Source organism: Gobio gobio (genome assembly GCF_949357685.1).
Source record: "Gobio gobio genome assembly, chromosome: 13".
Lineage (NCBI taxonomy): Eukaryota > Metazoa > Chordata > Actinopteri > Cypriniformes > Gobionidae > Gobio > Gobio gobio.
Window position 1 is genome coordinate 37,935,958 of NC_137106.1, and position 16,655 is coordinate 37,952,612.

At 38.9% G+C, this 16,655-nt stretch overlaps 1 protein-coding gene across 1 annotated transcript in view; it reads right to left on the reverse strand.

Annotated features, from left to right (window-relative positions):
* Positions 1-15,689, reverse strand: part of npas3 (neuronal PAS domain protein 3) — a 408,670-nt gene extending 392,981 nt beyond the window's left edge. Inside the window, exon 1 of the mRNA XM_079832348.1 lies at positions 14,207-15,689. Coding sequence (XP_079688474.1) covers positions 14,207-14,256 — 50 coding nt within the window. The 5' untranslated portion in view covers positions 14,257-15,689. The remainder of the gene's footprint in view (positions 1-14,206) is intronic.
* Between the last annotated feature and the right edge of the window lie 966 nt (positions 15,690-16,655).

Consider the following 16,655-nt stretch of genomic DNA (forward strand, 5'->3'; position numbering starts at 1 on the left):
AAAATGCTTTGCTGATAACAACAACGACACTTCAACAGCATCATCACTGGCAGGATAACATGCTATAGGCTAGGCCACATTTCTTCTAGTCAAGCACAGGAAACCGTTAATCAATTTCCTGTAATGTAAAATGTTTTCCAACAACAAATATTTTTAGTTCACTTTATAAATGGGAATGCGTTTTGTTCTGTAAAAATGTACAACAGTGTATTTTACCCACTGAAATGTGCTCATGTGAACAATTGCACCTACACAAATATGTTACTCATAGCTTAACTGAATAAATATCACAAAATTGAATTTGGTTTAGTGGTCTTTTTAGAGCTATTGTGCTTTAATGCCGCAGGGAGAGATTCGCTTACATGTGAGGGTCACAGAGGATTTACAATAAACTAAGATCAACAACTCTCTAAATTTATACCCGAACAAATAAACCAGCCGAGGCAGTGGATTGTTTTCCTTCACCATGTGACCAGGTTTATCGTGCGGTATTATGGCAGATAGAAGCGTTTAGCGCAGGATTCCAGTCCAGGAATACAGACTGATAGACTTCCAGTCTTCCATAAAATTCAGCATCTCAGCATTTTTAAATCGGGTTAATGCTTACATAGCAATAATGCTTTTTTTTTTTTTTCCTCTCTCTTTTTCCCGAAAGTCTTTAGAATGTATTTAAATGAGAGATTTAGTTAATGAGTTTGGGCAAAGTCTGGAACAGTCTTTTAAGAATTATCATTCTCATTAATTTTCAGAATTACCCACTGTGTTGTGATAGCTGTCATGGACTTTAGAGTTCAATTAACTAAATACTGAGAACGTATATATAATATACATGCACGCGTGTCTGTGCGCGAGCTGTGCGCACGCAGGACTCATACCCGAGCGCGCATAAGTATGCATGTACACGTTTGTGTGTGTGATTTGTTTTATTGCAAATTTCTGCAGTTTACCATTTCATTCTGGGTTTATACAATAAATATGCAAGTAAACAATTCCAAGAAAGCAATCCATGATCCAAGCAAGCGAAGATCTTTCACTTAAGCCTGCATCACAATGCAGCATGCATCTGCTTTTCTGTGCATTTGTGCTCAAACCGAGACTCTCTCCGGAAAGAAGTAGAGATTACCCACAGCAAAATCATAACATAACTAAAGTTGAAGGGCACAGAATGCAGGTGGAATAAATCAAGCCCTTTCAAGGACAGACACATCAAAGTGCGTTTCTTGGCTCCTCATTCTTTGACTTTTGCACCGAAGTAATTACTATATGAGTAAACATTCATTTTGTTTTCTATCATTTCATCCTGAGGAGTGCCCACATCAGAGGCATAAGTGTTTCATTACGCCTTTATCTGTCCACAGTTCTTGTGAAGCAGGAACAATTAACCCTGCCTTCAAAGTGATTGATATAGGCTTTGCTTTCAATTTGTTCCACTACACAGATCATGAAATTCGCAATGTGCCCATCCTTATTGACCTAGACTTTCAAACACAGAGGGCTACAATGAGATGAAAAGAATTAGAAAGAAGAGAGCCGCGCAGCCATGAAATAACATGGGGAAGAGTGAGAAAAAAAATATATAAAAAAATGGATGTGACCTCACAAAACCTCAACTATTTCAAGTACACTTTCTGGAAAGTTGTTTTCTGTTCCATCCAAAGCTATCCTATACGTTTCTGCTCTCTGAGTACTGTCTGAAAGGCGGAGGAGAGCTCTCGAGAAGTGGGCATACGTGGTTGTGTCGTAAACACAGCTCGCTTGTTCATGAGCAAAATTGAATTTCTATCGCTCTTGCCAAAACCAGTCTTTCAAATGTGAACCCCTGAGCTTAGTTTGTAAATCATTAAGAGGCAATAAAAATGCTTGTTTATAGCTATACAGCTGCTTTAATAAAACAGACGCAAAATACTCAGAGTTTTCAAGTGATTCATGTTAATTGAGAGTTAATTCAAAACTAATGGCATATAGTGTAGACTGACAGACTGGTGATAGACGATAGGTAAATAGAACGATAGATGTTTACAGTTGTCGCAGCTGACGACAGATGTTACAGATGTCAAGCAACTATAATATAGTATGTAAAGTCACAAACCTCCATTTAACAACGTTTTCAAGTGCAGCCCATCCAATCACTCTGAAGTGTCCATCTGATAGTTTTCTGCCCTCTAAAATACTGGTAAATATGTTATTTGTAATTATTATGTTCTAATTTTGCTGTGCCATAGTTCAAACTGAATGTTCAAATAAAGCATTAAAAAAATAAAAATAATAAATAAATACTGGTAAATAGGTTATTCATAATTATTATGTTCTAATTTTGCTGTGCCATAGTGCAAACTGAATGTTCAAATAAAGCATTAAAAAAAATACTGGTAAATATGCGTCAATCAAAAATATTCTACAATAAAATTAAGACACTGGCACTGAGAGTTAGAGTTCTAGATAGATAGAACAATAGAACCATAGAATGATAGAACCATAGAACGACAGAATGATAGACAATGTTATATAGAATGACAGAACGACAGATAGAAAGACAGAACGATAGAACAACAGAATGATAGATAAAATGACAGAATGATAGAACAACAGAGCGATAGATAGAATGATAGAAAGACTGGATGATGGACAGAACAATAGATAGAACAATAGAAAAACAGAATGATAGACAGAACGACAGAATATTAGATAGAATGATAGAACGACAGAATGACAGATAGAAAGAACGATAGAACAACAGAATGATAGATAGAATGACAGAATTATAGAACAACAGAACGATAGATAGAATGATAGAAGAACGACAGAATGACAGATAGAAAGACAGAACGATAGAACAACAGAATGATAGATAGAATGACAGAATGATAGAACAACAGAACGATAGAAAGACTGGATGATGGACAAAACAATAGATAGAACCATAGAACGACAGAACGTTAGATAGAATGATAGAACGACAGAATGACAGATAGAAAGACAGAACGATAGAACAACAGAACGATAGATAGAATGACAGAATGATAGATAGAATGATAGAAAGACTGGATGATGGACAAAACAATAGATAGAACGATAGAAAAACAGAATGATAGACAGAACGTTATGTCGAAAAATAGATAGAACGATAAAGACAGAATGACCGAATTTTAGATAGAACAAAAGAATGATAGAATGACAGAATAGAACGTTAGATAGATGAACAATCACTGTAATAGATAGAATGACAGAGTGTTAGCTAGACTATCTATATAGAGCGACAGAACGATAGCTAGAACTTCTTTATATTAAAAATTAGACTAGTATTTTTCCCACATAGTATTCCACATTAGTCTAACTGTAAGCTGTTTACTAGTATGTACAGTCACAAACGCTTTGAACTGCAGCTCATCTGATCAGAAACTAGACTCGGAATTATCCATCTGATCATTTCGTTCCCCTCCAAAATACTAGTTAATATAATCCAAATATCTCCTACGTCATTTAAAAATACTCCAAAATGACTTTTTCAGTCCTGAAAGCACTGAGAGCTTGTGTGTGTTTGCTTTAGCTGATGGCTATTGTGCTGTACAGTATCAATAAGCAATTTGACCTTTTCCCACAGTCTGCTGCTGGAGAGGGCTTCATTTGTCAGGACCGTGAGCTAATTTTAGCCTTTCCCTGACGAAAGGCCTACCGTTACTCCATTACACGCCACGCACGGACAGATATACATTATCAATTCAAAAAGTTTGCCTTTGGTACGTCAAAGCACAGGAAGTGGTAGGAGAAACAGAAGTGGCTGACACAGCGTCCTGCGGTGCTGCTTTAGATGAGTGTACACGGTGATAAGCCTGGGAAAACGCAGGCACAAAAGCAGTCAGTAAATCCCCGCAAAGGGGGCTTCTTTAGGTGACGACATGCGTAAGGAATGCTATAGAGAAAATACCTCGGCGTGCTGTAGCTCCTTTGTGAGACGAGGTGATGGGGGCTTACCTCCATTTACAGCCAAATCACAGCTATGACATTCACTTATTAAAGTGACAGGTGGGGCTTACGCGCCACAAAATTTATTTTTCTGGGGTGTACAGCGGGTATCGCGGTGAGGTTCGAGGGCGGTCCGTGCTGAGTTATGCGGCTGGGTTTTCTAGCAGCTCTTCTGCTTAACCGGAATAATCAATTGTAATTTTGCAAGCAAAACCAGGCAGGTGCGGATGATCAAATCACTGCTTGATGAGAGGGAAAAAAGACAAACTATGTTATTACTACTATTAAATAGCAAAACACATTTAACTTCTGTAATGTGACGTATTACAGACAGTTCAGCTGGAAATTATTATAATTTGATATTATTTCCAGACAGGTAATAAGGAACCATCATAATTTAGCCAAGTCAGTTTCATTCTTACAACACTGTACAGATTGTTTAAAAGCAGCTTTACAGAAAATCATGATGCTTATGTTTATAATATCCTAGGCTGCAAGTCTTAACGCACAGATCCGATCTTTTGACCACATGCTATTTTTTGGGCTGCGTGTTTACATTCACTTTAGACACGACTTGTATCTGATAAATGCATTTACATGAATGCGGTGGCTTGGAATTCAATGGGGAATCGGATATTCGTGTTTAGATGTAGGTCGAATGTCCAGATATCGGATATGTATCTGATTTAAAAACATTTAACATTACATTCCCCATTTCGGATCTTTTGTGTTTACATTACAACAAATTTCCGATCTGTGTCAGATTTGAGTAAATAAATTGGATTTGTTGTGCCAGTGTAAACGCAGCCTTAAAGGCACAGTATGTAAGTTTCGCCACTAGAGGTTGCTTATTTAAAGCCAAACAAAGGCGTAGCTTGACGACGTGAATGAGCGTGGAATCATGGGAGTTGTCGTCTTCACCTCCGCAGCCGATGGAAAGTAATCAGACGGGACTCAAGCAGAAATATTCATGGATGAGATAACGTATTAAAATTGTATTTACGTTACTTTGGTATGAAGCAGGGCTGGGCCGAGAGCCTGCATCATTTTACCTTGTTTTTTTTATTATTCTTTAATATGTTGCAGGCGGCTGCTCCTTTCGTTTTGTTGTGTATGTTTATTTTACCATTAATGTTATGTTTTAATGTCCACCTTCTTCCCTGATCTTGAACTTTGTTACAGTTGTGTTTGATCACTTAAATTAAATTTGCATTATTTTATTTAATTCTAATGAAACGGCAGCAAGTGCTAATTACTACTCATTCAGGTTGCTTTTTTTGACAAATTCAAATTGACTTGGTAAAAACAATTAGCCTGGATGCCAGCCGAACTTAGCCCCGCCCACAACATTTTTACTCGGGCAGTTCGGTCTGGACTTGATCGGTAGAGAAGTAATTATGCCCGAACAGAAACTGTTCGGACCAATGAAATTGTCGTAATCATCCACGTCATCAAATGCGCTTGTGTTGAATTTGTTCTAATCCTAAACGGAGAACTTGTTCGTACGTTATATGCATTCACCTTTACTATTTCTCTCAGAAATGATGATCGTGTTGGTAAGTACTCTGTGTATCCTTAAATTATTTTTTTACAACAGCGGCAAAGATCGTTTACACTCATCTTTTTCTTCTAACGTTAGACTACTTATTCCAGCGTGCAGACAGGGTTGCCAAGTTTTTACAACAAAACCCGCCCAATTGCTAATGTTACTCAAAACTAGCCAAAAACAAGCCCAATATCTTTCCGGGGGGGGGGGGGGGTTCTCCGGGGGGAAAAAAAGGCATTAGGGGGGTAAAATATGTGTTATTTTGGCAGGCCTGCTAAAATTTGCATTCCTGGGTCTGTATATCACATAATTGAGGTCGCTTCAACCCGCGGACATGGCAACACCGTGCAGTTGAGTTCTGTTGACATTTGACAACTAACGTTGTGCGTCGCACCGTTGCTCTGATTGGTTGTAGGTCTATCCAATTGAGGTCTTTCCTGGTTCGGTTGAAACGCCCCATAATCACAGCCCAACGGAGCAGTATCAGACTCAAATTCGGACTAGAATTGAGTATGACGACGTCAGGCTAAAAAACAATCATACTAAATATGCATTTGAGTGTGTTGAAAGTTAATGTTAACTCTGTGCGTTCGCTCTGTGGCTGCTATTAGACACTTGCTGCAGAAATCTAGATCTATATTAGAATATTATATTAATAAAGGTTGACTTGTGTTGCTAAATGGCATGCAATTAACTTTGTTTAAAATATATAGGTCTATTATAGTGGAGAAAATGCTGTATAACTGTCACTACAAATAAAGCTCTTCCTAGTTATGCTAGGTTAGCCACTTTAGAAAAGAGCATTGTCTCTGAGGCATGGTACAAACATGTTATACTCGCGGTAAATCAAGAAAACAAGATTTAAAAAAGAAGATTAACTGTGTTGAGCTAGTGAGTGGGGCTAGTTATAACACATTTGTTTTAAATACTTCCACACGCTAGCATGACGAAACTTAGTGTATTTAATACTTGACATATCAACACTATATAGAGAATTATAATTTTTTCTCCAAAATTCTGAATTGTTTGGAAGATATCACTGATAATATTTATATATTTAACCATAGCAAAAGTAAATTTTTTGTTTATTTAAATTGAGTCAAATCTGATATTTGAATCTTATATCTGTTATTTAACAGTTGAGAGAGTTATTTAATGCTTCACTAACTAGAAGAAGACATCAACAGGTTTAATGCTGCCTTCACATGCTATCGGAAATTTGATAATTCCCACTTCTGAAGTCGTGATTACGAGCTCATCGAAATGGGAGGGCAATTGAGGTTCAGGTGCAATTTCTACCTAGGAAACTCATATTGACGATAATTCCGAGAGCATGTGAAGGTAGCATTAATCTCAGTTGCGCAGATAGGGAACGTTCAATACAGCGTTAAAACGTGCCCCGCTATTAGAACTATGCAATTGGCATAATTAACTTTTATGAATTTCTATTGAGAAACGGGTGACTAAAGACAGAGGAAGAACCTGAATATTCAGAAATGATCATTTGAAGAATTTTACAGCATTCGTACTGGCTTGTCTATTAGTCTCCTGTTCTGGGATGCTGTGTGTGAAGGGAGTGTTGTGTTCAGTTCTGTGTTTTTCTGAATGTGTTTCTTCATCTATTTGCCTCCATTGTTTTGACCTATGCTGTATTTTGCAGTGTGTTCATAGTCATACTCCAACATTTTTATTTTTTTCTAAAAAACGTTATCTTTTTTGAAAAAAAATAATACTTGTCTTTTATTGACAACATTTTTTATTTTGTCTTGGATAATCTTTTTTTTTTTTTATTAGATCAGAAAATATTTTAATAATACAGTCATGTTAAAACATGACTCACATGTTGTCACATTTCACTTCCATTCTGTTGACGTAAATAATGAAAGTATACTGTATTAAAGAAACAAGACAACGTTTGTACCAGACATGTGTGAAATTAATTTGGAAAAAAAGTCAAAGAAAGTCAAAAAGCGTACCGCTCTCCCTATACAACAATGATTTTTCATTTTTCACAGTTTTCTGTCGATATAGGCATACTAACAGTTGCTCATCAGTCAAATAAAACACATAATATATTAAAGCGTCTACGTTGTTTCCAGGGTTTCTATGGAAGTAAAATCGGGGGTAACATATGGCATTATTGACAGGCATTACACTGGTAAATTTGTGGATTCCTTTGGATTTAAACATTGTTTGTAACATTTGGAATTATGCAAGTACACAAGCCAATAGAATATATAACATTGTTCTAGTGGTTTTGGGGTATTTTAATCCAAAATTCTTACATATGGAGCCTTTAATATCTGCATACCTTATAGTCGCATTTAGCAGATTTACATTTTGTGATGACAAAAAATAATCAAGCAGTTGAGATTTGCCATTTAGTATATACCTTTACCTCATATAAAGCAATATATACTCAAATAAATGGCAAATCTCAACTGCTGATACTGAACAAATGTGGATAAAGTTGGATGTACTATATAAAGCAAATATATCACTGGGTGATCATATATTTTTGAGATGATACAATCAATCAAGCCGTTGAGATTTGCTATAGAGTAGAATTCAAGAAACACAAGGGTAGCCTAACTGTATTTGAGTGGTAATAAATGTAGCTAATGAAAAAAACCATCTTGCATCCAAATGTAACACAAGTTTTCAATATAGAGAAAAGTGGCTACATCTTCAGCTCAAAATGACTCATTTTTCAATGTGCGCAAATATGTGCCGACAGAGCCAAACCCAAATCTAAGTTCGCAATGCACTTAAATCCATTTTCTTTGCCAATGCACATACAGGAGGATTACACATGTATTGTGGAAGCGCTGTAGAGTTTGTGCGGGCTCAGAAGTGCTGCTGGAACACTAGAGGGGGCGAGTAAAGGGCAACACTTGCTGCTAGCATTAGATGATCGCGGCACAGCCAAACCAAAGAAGCAGATGGGAGTCAGCGGGCAGAACATCTGTCTTTAGAGCCAGATACTAAATGAAGGTCTTAAAACCACTGTGGACATTAAACGCGTAGAAGGGGAGCTCGGGTTTTACCGCAGCCGCAAACCATAACAAAACCTGTGACATTCAGAAGCAACACTGTAGCCGCCTAGAGCATGATCATCTCTGATCTCTTCTTTCTAGCATGAAAAGGGGCGTATGTACTGCCTACAGTCCTTTGAAATAGGCATTAATGTATAGAGAAGTCAGCACTCAGCAAAGAGTAACCGGGGCTAGTTGTCACAATTATACATCCAGTTACAGTGATTCTGTATGCTGGTTTAAAACACAGTTTGAAATGGTCTTATATTGGAATAATTTAGTGAACTTCTGTTCTCCACACTAAAATATCCAATTTCGTCTTATTTTTACTTTTAAGAAAACAAATGAACACAATTAAAGCAAACTGACATACATCAAGTCAGCAAATGATTTACTATTTGAATTTTGCCTGTAAATTGGTCATTTAATTGCAGATTTAAATGTAACAATGTTCCCCATAAAGCGCTTTTGAGGCACATAGTCTCAAAAGATCAACATATGCTGAAAATATATTTTCCTGGACAAAAATGGTGAAATTTACTTTTGTGTAACCTCGTCTTCTCTATTGAAATTCGTAAAACAGACTTTCAAAAATGTTATATAATATATATTAGGGCTGTCAAAATTAACGTGTTAATGCATGCAATTACTTTTTTCAGTTTAACGTGTTAAAAATATTTAACGCACCATCCGTTTTTCCATCATCCTGTGGCTAGCGTTACATTATATGATCACACTCTTATTCATGCAAATGCTTTTAAACTATTGAAGTGCAACAAGACAAAACAGAACTCGTCTGTGAATCTCCTGTCAATGGCTGTGTCCGAAATCGCACCCTATACCCTTAAATAGGCCACTATTTGAGGGGACAGCCATTTGTAGTGGTGTCTGAAACTATAATGGACATTATCGAGTAAACTCATTCAATCCCACATGGCACCGCAATAATGAGTGTACAACCGATGTACGCTCAACAACTAGAGAATACTTGCACTGTGAGAGTCGCACGCATGCCAAATTAATTCCCACGTCGGACCAGAAGATGGCACCCTCCATCAATCCATTTTCCAAATCGCTGGTCCAACGTGGGTACAGCGCAATATCATGCAGGTATAAATTCCTTTTTACTTGATTATTAAATTGTTTGGTTAAGGTTTATACATAGTTTCCTTGACATAGTTCAAGATAAATCTTTTCATCTTACTATTGGAGCTGACTAGCCTGACAAGCCAGACCCACATCAAGATGTTGGGTCTGGGAACTCTCCATTGGCAGGGCTCAATCCGAGGGGCGGAATAAACGGTTGTCTTTCAAATTCCCTCTGCACGCAATAGGATAGCACTACAACCAACCAGAGCAGCGAAGAAGGTGAAGCGGAGCTGGTTGATAGATAAACTTTCGCCGTATCCGGTCGGCAAAAATCTGAACACATCTTCCTTTCTTAAGAATGACTTCAGTGCCGTTATTTGTTCTTTCCTCAAAGAAAAGATTAACTCCAAGTCTTCCAGAGTCGTGGCCAAAGACGATTCGAAAGACCGCTGTTCGCCAGCTTCTTTGGTTTCAAGTAGCACGCGGAACCACCGCAACTCTGCCGTCATTATGTTAAGACCTCCCACCGACTCTATACACGATGTGATTGGCCAGACCAGAGTTTGTTTTTTCCAGCTCGCAAGCCAACGGAGAGTTGCTAGACGCCCTGGCTGCAAATATATTTGCTGTCGCTAGGGTGTGTCTAGATTTCTAGGCTAGGAGCTGACAGTTTAAGTTTCAACTGATTATTGAAACAGCAAGCACAAACTATGTAAAAGAGGCAGCCCTACCGGTGCACTCAGTGTCTGAATTTACTCACTTGCAAGTGAACTATATTAGTGGAATAATGTAGGGAACAGTGAATGAGGGTATAGGGGGCGATTTCAAACACAGCCTGTGTGACACACACATTCGTGTGCACAGAAAGCCGCTTCAGACAGCACTTGAACAGACAAAAACACACAAAATTAAAATGTTTTGTTGAGTATTCTCATAAGCACAGTCTTAAATGGGTTAAAGGAACGTAAAGAGTTGTGAGAAAGTGTGATGCGTGTCAGATCCACGTCATGTGCGTCAGGTCTTAAAGTGACAGCAGCCTAATAAACCTGCTGCTGACTCTCATTTAAATTAAGGATAATCGAAGAACAAAAGACATCAGTAGAAGTATCGGTATTGGTGATGTTGGCCTTTTTTCAAAAAAAGGTGCCATTACACAAATATTAAATATATAGGCTACTGTCTTTATGTTGTTATTACAATATAAAAATATACTAAAAACGTTCATGTTAGGTGCGATTAATTACAGAAAAGTGTGTGTATGTGTGTGTATATATATATATAAATCACATACAAAGGCAAAAAGGAAAAAGGTAATTTAGTGATTCACTGCAACATGACAGATCCATCAACCAATTCGTTGATACGTCCAAAAAGGACATGGGCACATGCAAAAACCTCAGCTCAGATGTAGAGATGTATACATCACAAAGGCTCTCACGCCATGAGCCGTGCAGTAATGCATCGAGAGACTGCACGATTACCTTTGCGGGATGCATCTTCTTTATGTCTGTGTCTCTGCTCTGACCTTCACAATAACAGAGACGAGTGGCGGCTGGCGAGAGCCGCGGTAATCACCGCACAACACGCCGAGCACCAGCCACAGATGGGGGCTGGAAATCCCTCTTAATTGTGATAAATACACATCAGAATTGCTTATTTGCCTCCATTCCATGCCGTGTTCAGCGCTGGCATATCAACGGGTGGAATTGGTGCATCCTTTGTGTGATGGTATAGCTCAGCTTGGGCTGTCTGCCGCTCCAGCATTTGGAGAATATCACCGCTTTGTTTCTTCCATAAACATAATCATATCTCACACGTGGTGATTTTGAAATAAAAAAAGAAATCACAAACTCAGCGCACTGACACTCCTAAGCGTTTAGTGCGATGCCGATATTCATAATTTGACATCAAAGGATTATTATAATGAACAGCTACATGTCGGGATGTGATTTCAGTAGCAAACAAGCCAATGTTTCAATTTACGTTTAGTTGACATGAAATACATCCAAGAAGTTGACATTCAATTTTAAACAGCATTTTGCAAATGCTATACGCATGCACCATTCATGAGCCCGTATTAATTTAGGAACTACCGTAGGAACATTTGAAATAATCAACTAAAGATATACACTTTCCCATATATATTCATTTGCATGTTTAACCTAAAATGGAAGCGGCATGCATCACATACAGCATCTTGTTAATGGACCTGTTGATGTACAACCCATTAGAGAGACGATACTTTATAATGCAACACCAAATAAACCCCGAGCATTTCACAGAGCCACCGCTCCGGTCTCAATCTATGGATCCACTGCTGCACCGTAGGAGAGGAAATGGAACAATTTAGCACTTTTGTTTGCTCACAGTGAGGGAGGGAGGCATTGCTTTCTTCAACACAAAGCCAACTTTGTGTTTAGTGTTGTGTATAAATTCACGCCAACCAATCTCTCTCCCTCTCTCTGTGAATTCTCGTCCAACTCCTTCAGAGTTGCTTCGCCCAAGATTGTGCACAATCCCTCCCTTCCCAACACTTACTACAGCAGGAATCGGCGCTAGTAAACAGCACTGCATTAGAAAATAAACTCCCAAACCTTCCCTGAGAATTTCAGCCCCAGTGTTATTCGGTTCAACTCTCAAGTGGAGCCACATAACGAATCACAGAGTGCAATTTAGCCCTTCAGAATGCCGGTCGGAAACAGGTGATAAAGGAAGCACTCATGCACTGGCTATGAAGTTTCACCTCCCTCCGAATTAATTCCATCTTCAAGATTCCTATCTCTGTGATATGCTCGGAATGGCACACAAATACGCTCCCGCCAGAAAGATTACCGCAGACTGACTTAGCATAAACATCTCCTGCTGTTATGACTGGCAGGGGGTGGAATATAATTCTAATGCATATTTAGACGTACAGTAGGTGCACTGGTGTAATCTGCGCGTTCCGAGTGGGAATCACAAAATAATCGAGCTCGATGAGAGTTTTGTCAAGCTTGCTAATGATAATAATAACCATTTGTAGTCCAGTCAGGCACACAATCTTGTGGAGTTGCACACTACAGTATATGAAACGGGCCGTGTTTACATTGTAAAATGTCACTGACTCTACGGCTGATGTTTTGTACACACACTGCAGGTGAATTATTGCATACAATTTAACATTAGTTCAACAAGCTGTACGCAGCCACACGCGGTATGGCGTGAATCAGTGATGCCTAATTTAATACCGCTAAGAGCTAAAAAGAGAAAATATAACAAAACACCTATTGCTTGTATTAATAAGAACCAGTGATATTCTACAACATCGACCAGCCACTTCTAAGCACGAAAGACTAGCGCATACGCAATAAAAAAAAGTTTCAATAATAAGGAAAATAACATGCACCTGACTAGTGCTAATAAGATCCTGAAAGCAGCTTATGAAAGTAATTTCAGAACTGCAGATTTATTTAGTGCAACACCTGTGTATATGCATACACGTAAAGAAAACTGCAATAAATCAACAGCCTTCAGGCACCCACCTGACTAGTCTATATAAAATGTCATCTATAAAGCAACCGATTCTTACATTATTTTCAATAATGCAGATGATGACTAATATGATGATAAATATGCGCACTCAATTCATCTACAGTTTCTGATTGGATTCATTTGAAAGTCCTCAAAACGCCACTTGATGCTTTATGCACATATCAAAACAGTCACAATTTCATATCAATAGATCAAGTAATTTCATAATTTAGCGCACCACCTGTCATCTAAGCACATGCAATAGTCAAACAAAATAGCAATTAAGTCTTTTAATCATTTACACAATTACTTTGTGTAATGTATCACAATTTCAGATCTATAGATCTGACAAATGTATTCAGTGCACCACCTGTCATTTATTTAAGTGTAAAAGACATCTCAACAACTCAAACAATGCAATAAAACACAGGTCTTTTACACCTGCTATATTCATATATCCAATTGTGATTGCAATTGTGCACCTGTCATGTAACGTTAAGTGTAAAACACCAATTCAATGAAAAGCATTTCAGCTACTGTATTCTAACATACACTTAACTAGTCTTGTGATCAACTTAAAGAGGTGCTCATATTTCAATCCCCATCAAGAGTTCCTGACCTAATACAGGACTCAAACCCACATCGATCTACGTCGAAACTTCCTCAAACAGCAGCAGCCTGATGCACAGTATTTCACAGCAGTAAACAGTGTGTTTTACTCCGATTGGCCTAAAGCCGCGAAAACAAACACAGAGCGGATACAACGCTGCAACATGGTCGCGTTCGAATGTTCACAAATTTCCCGCGAAACCTGCCAGCAGCGCGAGCGACACACGCTGAACACATTCAACGGTCATGTCCTCTGTCCACCAAAACACACACACACTCACAGCCTAAACACATACACTCGCCGCTTCTGTCAGCGTGTATACCTGTTACCCAACCCCTCACACACACACACACACATACACACTCCTGCGGAAAGGGCAAAGTTTCCCATCTCAGTCCAAAATGCCCGTCAGCGCACGCGTTTCCACAGACACACAACAAACCGAGCGTTTACCGTTCTCTTCTGGAAGGGTCTTGCTGAATGCTGGGCTTGGTGGGCGCCATCTTCCTGCAATTATTAATTACACTTTTTTCCTCCAGAATTCACGCGACGAGCAGCTGACAGCGGAACCGGGAGCATTTAAGCAACGCCATCGGTGGTACCGGAGCGCTCGTGCCCGTGTCTCCGTGCGTTAAGACGCGTTCAGACGGGAGCGAGACCAGCCGACGCTGAGATCCAAAGGCATGCCAATAAAGTGAGAGGAAACCCGGGGACGCTCGTGCGATCCAGCGGCTGTCCTCGCGGGGTAAACGAGAGCAGGAATCAGTGCACGAGACGGGCATTTACATCACGACGTGCCCTTCGAACACAGCCGCTTCTTCCCTGTATGTTTGTTCGCATTTTCCAGCTTTTTCCTGCTTCTCTCTTCCTCTCATCTCCCTCTCCTGCCGGCGCAACAACGCCACTCAGTTGTAGTTGGAAATAGTTGGAGTTTATTGGGAATATACAGGTTGTTTCAAGTGCCTCAACGAAAAGATTTGCGTCTGTATCGCTCCCTGAAACCGTTTGCATGCTGATGTTTGCATTCATATTTTCTATAAACATGTGGAATGATATGATTGACAGCTGTCAAAATCAACTCAAATGCCAAGTTGAGCTTCAAATAAATCTGAGACTAAATTATTTTGAAACTGATCTCAAAGCACAAAGAGTGAAAAAATAAAATGTTTATTTTGGCTATTTATTTTTTTAATTCAAGATATTAAAGAGGTATACCGTTTGCCATTTCCATGTTAGATCTACAGATACCCGAGTCAGACATTTTCATGATTAAGGTATTTTTACACCAATGCACATTCAATATATTCTTTTATTTTTCTAAGTTAACCCGTCTTGACATAAATAAAGGGATTTTTTTCTGGTGTGCATTAGAACCTGTGACCTGTCAAGGTCATGAGCTGACAGCCTCCCCATTTAATGTCCTGTTCATTGTGTTGTGCTCTAAATAGACTGTTTAATTGAACGTGACAGTGTGTGGAAGCATGTGTGCACATGATCAGTTGATTCTGCTGATAAACTAACAATCAGAACATTCACATCCATTAATCTTCCACCTGGCTTTAGTAGATGATGAAAATGACTGTGTATATTTATGTGAAACAAATTTTTTTTTTAAATCATTGGTTAAACCTGTTCAAACTGACTTAATTTATGTTGGTACAAATCAAAATCACACACCATGTAGTTTAGTGGTGTTTTCCTGGCTTTGGGGTAAAGTTTTGCAACTAATTGTTTGAAAATATATTGTTGCATTGCATTATGCATTGATTTTGCATGCGTTTTTCACTTGAAATCACTCTTTTTTTATGAATCATTTGAGATCATATGTTCTGAAGTGAGTTTTTGTGTTGAAATAGTTGGCAATGCCACTTTTGTAATAATGAAAATGTGTCTATGACACACATTAAACATCTTATTTATATTGATTAAAAATCATAACATGACGTTTCTTTACATCTCTGCGTATCTCTGACACATAGTAAAACTTTACAAGTGTCGTTTTGTGTCTGATAAATGGAGCAGAACCTGAATCCAAGTGAAAATTGAGATGTTAGGAATCCAAGTTTAGACCTTTGGCAACCTCCAGTTTTGCTTTATATATATATAAACCTGATAACGGTGCGCGTGAATGGATGCAACAAATGAGACATGAATAGTATGAGTGTGAAGAAGAAGAAGAAGATCATGTTTTGTGTTTTAGCCAGCATACCTTTGTTGGTAAGACGTCAAGCCTTGGACGTTCTGCGGATTCCCGTTAGTAGCTCCCGGGACTCTGGACGCAGCCGGCATCCCTCCACCGCCTCCCGCACCTGCGGCCGCCGCCGCCGTCACCTGAACACTGAAATCCGGGAAGATCCTGATCATCCCCGAGCGCGCACCGCGATGCTGCACCAACCGAGTGTGTGTGGATCAACCTTCCCTCCGGTCCGACAAATCACAGCAGCACAATCCCATTAGTGATGGAAACAAGCTCATCAGCCATTCTACGTCTTGTTTTCTGCTTTCAGAGGAGAGAACCGCTGCTTTTACAGGGTTGATGGCGATGCTGCTCGGTGACTGTCGCCTCTTTGCGCGTCCTGTGCGCTTTTACGCGTGAAAGTTTCGAGCGCTCCAAGCATATGTTTTAAAAGTGAACCTCCTTAAAACCTCATCACTTAACCATATCCTCCAACATATGAATGTTCTGAATGTCTTTATGACTGCTTGCGAGCCAAGTCATAACAATTTGGACAAATAATAATCGGGGTCCGTTGTCAGTTTAGGAAACTTACCATAAAGTGACACACTAACTCCTAAAATCTTAAATCAGAGTATCCTGCTGTTATTTCAACTTTAAACCGCACGTGCCTTTTAGTTTTAGTAGTTGAATGCACAGCTACAGGCTTTAACAGAAATGAAAACG